The sequence below is a fragment of the Tupaia chinensis genome, unplaced genomic scaffold, assembly GCF_000334495.1.
Source record: "Tupaia chinensis unplaced genomic scaffold, TupChi_1.0 Scaffold000180_1, whole genome shotgun sequence".
Classification (NCBI taxonomy): Eukaryota; Metazoa; Chordata; class Mammalia; order Scandentia; family Tupaiidae; genus Tupaia; species Tupaia belangeri.
In genome coordinates, this window is record NW_006159655.1 from 1,682,108 (window position 1) to 1,688,220 (window position 6,113).

Sequence of the window (6,113 nt, forward strand, 5' to 3'; positions counted from 1 at the left end):
GAAAACAACGGGGGGGGGGGGGGGGGCTCTGGACCTGGGCCCCTAGCAGTTATTCCTTTAGTACTGGCAGTCAGACCATGTGTCCTTAATCTGATAAAGCAATTTGTAACCTCCTACTTTATAGCCATCAAGTATCAACTGCTTGCCACTGCCTGGAAAGCTGTGTTTTTGCCCTCCTGTTAGTTGACTCTCCTTAAGTATAATTGAGGAGGTCAAGAGAGGGGAATACTATGGAGAGACCCTGAATTCATTAATAACTCAGGACTGATAGCTGCCTGAAGTTTCTGCCCTCCGACAAACATACTGCCCCTCCCTGGAGCTACAGGGTAACCTGAAAATCTTGAATAGATTAGATTTCCTGCTTCTCTGCCTCCTCCCTTTGACGCTGTGTAGTGTGGGTTCTGAGTCCCTTCCTTAATTCCCCCATAAAAAACAGTGTCTAACCCCCAGTGGGGGCTGGAGATTCAGAGTGTTAACTCTGTGCCCACCGGTGGGTGTAATAAACAGCCCTCCGTTCCTCCATGTCTGGTTTTCTGGGACAGAATAAGTCAATTAGAGCATTGTACGTAAAGTAGTTTGTACAATATAATGATTAGGATTCACTCTTATTAGAGCGTAAGGTTTTCAAGGTAAGACCTTTGTGTTCTCTTGTGCCTGCGATAGTTAATTCTGCTACTACTGAGCACCAGGCTGAGTCTTCTCAAAAAAGTATAAATAGTGAAATATGGTAGATTTGTTCAAGAAGCAATTTGAAAGCAGTTAATTACACTAAAGAAGAGCAAGCCAGATAGTGGTGGGTTGAAAAGTGAGTGAGAAGTGAGTGAAGAAAGCTAAGATACTTATCTCAGAAAGTAAGGAGAAAGAAAAGATGGTAGTTTCTTTAGGGGCCAGTTTTTTTCAGATTGAGCAATCAGCTCTGCCTTATTTTACAACTATTTCTGTGTGTGTGTGTGTGTGTGTGTGTGTGTGTGGTTTTTATATACAAATGTGCCACTGTTTTTAAATGAAGTATGAGGGGAAAACTTTTTTTAAAAAAATTATATTAGTACATTGAACCCACATCTACAACATATTCAGTTAGTGAAATATTCTTGTTTATTTCCTTCCCTGTTTGTTTTACTTGAGGAGCAGTCCTAATGACTTTTCTAGCCTTATCAGCCTAACCCATATTCTTTCTCACAAGCACTTCCCCTAATGAAATCCTCAAGTTAATCTCATCTTTTTTTTTTTTTTTTTTTTGCTTTAAGGCACATGCATTTATCAGGAAGAGAGAAAGATAAAGCTAGAGAAAAGTGAGAAATCACCCCCAGGAGGGATGACTACACTGTAATTCCTTTTCCTCTGTTCTCCTAACATGTCCCCGGTGTGAGTTTTAAGCTGCCAGTTCTGGGACTCGAACCATTGTTGACTGTGTGAGAGTCCAGTGAAGTAACCATTACGCCATCTGCTGGTCCCAGTCTCATCTTGATGTTGAATTCTTGGAGAACTAACAGGAAGCTTCAAAAATGTTTAAATATGAGGACCAGCAGTTAGCTTAATGGCTATGTCGCTGGACTCCCATGTAGTTGACTGCATTTCGAGTCCCAGACCTGGTAGCTTAAACTCATGCGCGGGTGCATGTGCATGCGTGGCCATCCCCCCCGGTGGGTGATTTCTCACTTTCTGTCTCTCTCTGTCTTTCTGGTGAGCACACGCACCCTATAGCAAAAAACTCTCAAAAAAGAAAAAAAGTTTAAATATGGTATATTTTTTAAAAAATACTTTTTAAAGAATTTTTATTTAACTTCCTTTATTATTATTTTCCAGTTTGAGCAGAGAGAGAAAGAGAGAGGGGAAGTGAGAAAGCAAGCCACCAGGTCCAGGACTTGTGGTCAGCCATAGGGTAGTCCAGTGGTTTTAACCACCACATCACCTATAGCCCCTAAATATAGCATATTTTTGAATTAGCCATAAATTAGCATTGTTTTTAAAGCTTTTTGCTATAATGTTTGTGCACTCGTCAGAGAGACAGAAAGAGGGAAAGTGAGAAATCAGCCCCCAGAGGGGATGGCCATGCCACAATCTATTCTCCTCTCAAGATTTTGGACACATACACACACATGCCTGGCAGGAGTCCCAAGCTGCCAGTTGCAGGACTTAAACCATGATCAGCCATGTGGGAGTCCAGTGCCTTAATCACCACGCCATCTGCTGATCCCTTACTTAGTTATATATATATATATATAAATTTATTCTTTGGGAAATTTTTCTAGAAGACTGGCAAAAATGATTTGCTGATACTTAGAGAACTAATTCTTACTGATTTACCTGTTACATCTTGAAGAAATGTAGTCAGAATTTTAGCATGGAAAAGAACCTTAATGAAACAGTTTTGGTATGTAAAGATTGAAAACATAGTCAAGTGCTTTGCTAGCGGGCCCTCTCATAATTCTAATTTAAGTTTCAGTATAACTAAAATAATGAGCTAAGTTTTAAGAAGGAGAAGAAAATTAACATTTATTCAGAACAAGTATGTGGGGAGAGAAAGGAGTTGGAAAGTTAGAGTAAAGATTGTAAGGTATCCTTACCACTAAAGTAAGCTTGAGAACACCCTGAGGGCAGTCTTTAGATTAAAGAAAGAGAAGTAGATAATTATATGTTTAAACAGTCTAAGATAAGAATTCCGGAGACTCAGATCCAGAATCCCTTGCTCCACCACTGACCCAGCTAGTCTTTGGCTTTCACGCTGTGGTGCTGCAGAGTAAGATAATAATTCCCAAGATCACCCTCACTTCTGACACCACTTGCAAGTTTGGGTGTCTTTAAAACCATTCTCAGATTGTTCATTTGCTAGGACTCATAGAACTCAGTGAACAAACACTGCTATACTTAGATATTTATGTATCTAGGGACCCGCAGTTAGCATAATGACTATGTCACTTAACTCCCATGTAGTAGACCGCAGTTCGAGTCCCGGACCTGGAGGCTTAAACTCATGCCGGGTGCGTGTGCATGCCCAAGATCCTGAGAGGAGAATGGAGGAGAAGGGATTGCTGCATGGCCATCCCCCCTGGGGGATGATTTCTTGCTTTCTATCTCTCTGTCTCTCTGGTGAACGCACGCACCCTATAGCAAAAAACCTCTCCAAAAAACCAAACAGGTATTTATGTATCTATTTGCTATAGGGTGCATGCTTTCACTGGAGATGGGAGCTGGCTGGGGAGAGGTGGAGAAAGTTAAAAAGCACCCCCAGGGGTGATGGCCACATTGCAGTCCCTTCTCCTCCAATCTCCTTTCAGAATTTTTGGGCATGCACATACACAGGCCCAATGTGTTCCTCAAGCCACCAGGTCTGGGACTTGAACTGCACAGTTGGCCACATAGGATCCACTGCCCTAACCGCCATGACATCTGCTGGCCCCCCCAGATAGAGATTATTAAGTGAAGGGATACAAGTTATCATACAAGAAAAGAGCTATATAGAGAAGAGACCAGGAGGCTTCTAATGTGAAGCTTCCATTTGTCTCTCCCAGTGAAGTCATAGACATTGTTAACTCCTCCTGGCAATAATGTGTGACAGTATGCACAGAGTATTCCCAACCAGGAAAACTCACCTTGATGTCTAGCGTTTTATTGGGCTTCATACGTAGATATAGTTGACTGCCCACTGACCGACCTTAGTCTCCCTCCCTTCTAGAGGCCAAGATGATAACCATGTGACCAAAATCTCCCACCATAAATCACATTGTTAGAATATGGTGTGATCTGACACTCCATTATCAGATAAGACATTCTGGGAATTTACAGATCACCTCCCAGAAGCTAAAGGCAAAAACCACACCTCTCTTAAAGCAACCGTAAATTATTTATCACACAGAGGCAATTTTTTTTAGTTTTTGCTCTAGAGCACATATGCTCACCAGAGAGAAATTACCCCCCAGAGGGGATGGCTGTGCTGTAATCCCAACTCCTCCATTCTCCTCTTGATTCTGGGCATGTGTGTGTACACACACACACACATCCAGAATGATTTTCCAAGCTACTAGGCCCAGGCCTTTTGTCAAGGGAAAAGGGAAATGGAGGTATAGCTAGGAGTATAAGATGAGTAAATTTTTATAATTTTTTAAAGATAAGAGCCTTTTGGGGCTGGATGTGGCACAACAATAATGCAATACTCTGCAGGGCTGACTCATTTGGGAAGGTTTCTGGTTTGTGTTTGGAGACATCCCTGAACACACTAGGTGTATGCGTACTCCCATGATCCGGGGCTGGCTGAGACTGGGGGTGTGTTGTTGCATGAAGATCCTTTTGAGTGTGTCTGTCTTTCTTGTGGAAGAAATAAATAAGTTAAAAAAAAAAGAGTGAGAACCTTTTGAACACAGCCATTTGCCCACTATGCTAGTCTTTTTGCGTACATCATTTCACTTAGTTCTTACTTTGCATTAAGGTAGATATGTTTTACTGATGAAAAAAATGAAACTTGGGGCCGGCAGATAGCATAGTGGTTGGGGTGCTGGACTCCCATATGGCTGACTTATGGTTCAGGTCCTGGATCTGGCAGCTTGCTTTCTCACTTTCCCTCTCTCTCTTCCTGTGTTTCTCTCTGCTCAAATTAAAATAAATAAGAATGGTAAGTAAAATTAAATAAAACAATTCTTAAAAAAAAAAAAAGAGAGAGACTCAGAGATGCTATGTCGTTAGTAAAATGGAAATGATTTTCTTGCTATGTTGGAGTATTGTGAGAATTAAGTGGGACAGTCCTTATAAGAGGTCAGATTTGAGGCTAGCAAGTGGTATGGCATGGTGGCTAAGGCACTGGTTCCCACATTGCTGACTCTGCTGTTCAGGTCCTGACTCAGCAACTTGAAAAACATGCTGGACATTTGTACATGTGTGCCTAAAATCCCAAGAGAGTGATTGTAGCATGGCCATCCATCCTTAGGGGCAAAGGGTATGATTTCTTACTTTTTTCCTCCCTCTCTCTAGTGAATGCACGTGCCATACGGCAATAATATTTTAAAAAGGGGGGGTCGGGGCCAGCAGGTGACGTGATGGTTAAGACGCTGGAATTCCCACATGGCCGACCACAGTTCAAGTCCTGGACCTGGTGGCTTGCTTTCTCACTCTCCCTCTCTCTATCTGTATTTCTCTGGCAAATAATAATAATAAATAATTATCTTTAAATAAAAATATAAAAGGGGGGCTCAATTTATGTGGGGGAGTCCTATGCCTTAATAGTAGTGCTTGGCACATGGTAAGTACTCGGTAAGTGCTAACTCTTGTACATATTTTAAATTAATTCCCACTTAATAAAAATGAAGTCTATGAAACTTGGGAGGAAAATACATGAATAATTTCTGTTTTTTTCTTTCCTCCCTTCTTTACTTCTTTTCTTTTATTTTTAGAGACAGGGTCTCTGTATTGCTGAGGCCAGCCTAGAACTCTTGATCTTCCTGCCCTGGCCTCTTGAGTAACCAAAATTATAGGCATGCACCATCACACTTAGCTTCTATTGTTTTCTTAATTCTTTCAGAACTGTGCTTTTTTCCTCGGCCATTTCATTATCTCATTGAAAATTAAGTTTAGATATGTACTTATTCCTGCTCAATTGGAATAATAATTCTAAATTAAGATCTTTTTACTAACTAACTTTAGGAGTTATGTGTCCTCTTTTTGCTTTGCATTTTGTGCATTCTTTTTTGGTTTATTTATTTATTTATTTTTATTTGTAGCTCCAGAATTAAGCAATCATGTCGAGCAAAAAGGCAAAGACCAAGACCACCAAGAAGCGCCCTCAGCGCGCAACATCCAATGTGTTCGCCATGTTTGACCAGTCACAGATTCAGGAGTTCAAAGAGGCCTTCAACATGATTGATCAGAACAGAGATGGTTTCATCGACAAGGAGGATTTGCATGATATGCTTGCATCTCTAGGTAGGCTTTTATATTTTTATGTCTTTTCCAAAAAATAATTCAGCTCTTTATGAATTATTTTTTGTATGATACACAAATATTTCCCATTTCCCTTTGTCTCTCCAGAGATTTCTGGATGTGAGAGGTGCCATGGTGGGGCCTGGTGAAACAAAGGGATAAGCCTGCAAGGGCAGGAACCCGGCAGGTACTGTGGCTAGGGA

General features: G+C 41.2%; 1 protein-coding gene across 1 annotated transcript in view; it reads left to right on the forward strand.

Moving 5' to 3' along the window:
* The window catches only part of LOC102471526 (myosin regulatory light chain 12B), a 28,157-nt gene that overhangs the window by 17,071 nt on the left and 4,973 nt on the right, over positions 1 to 6,113 (forward strand). Inside the window, exon 2 of the mRNA XM_006146489.3 lies at positions 5,712 to 5,913. Coding sequence (XP_006146551.1) covers positions 5,730 to 5,913 — 184 coding nt within the window. The 5' untranslated portion in view covers positions 5,712 to 5,729. The remainder of the gene's footprint in view (positions 1 to 5,711; positions 5,914 to 6,113) is intronic.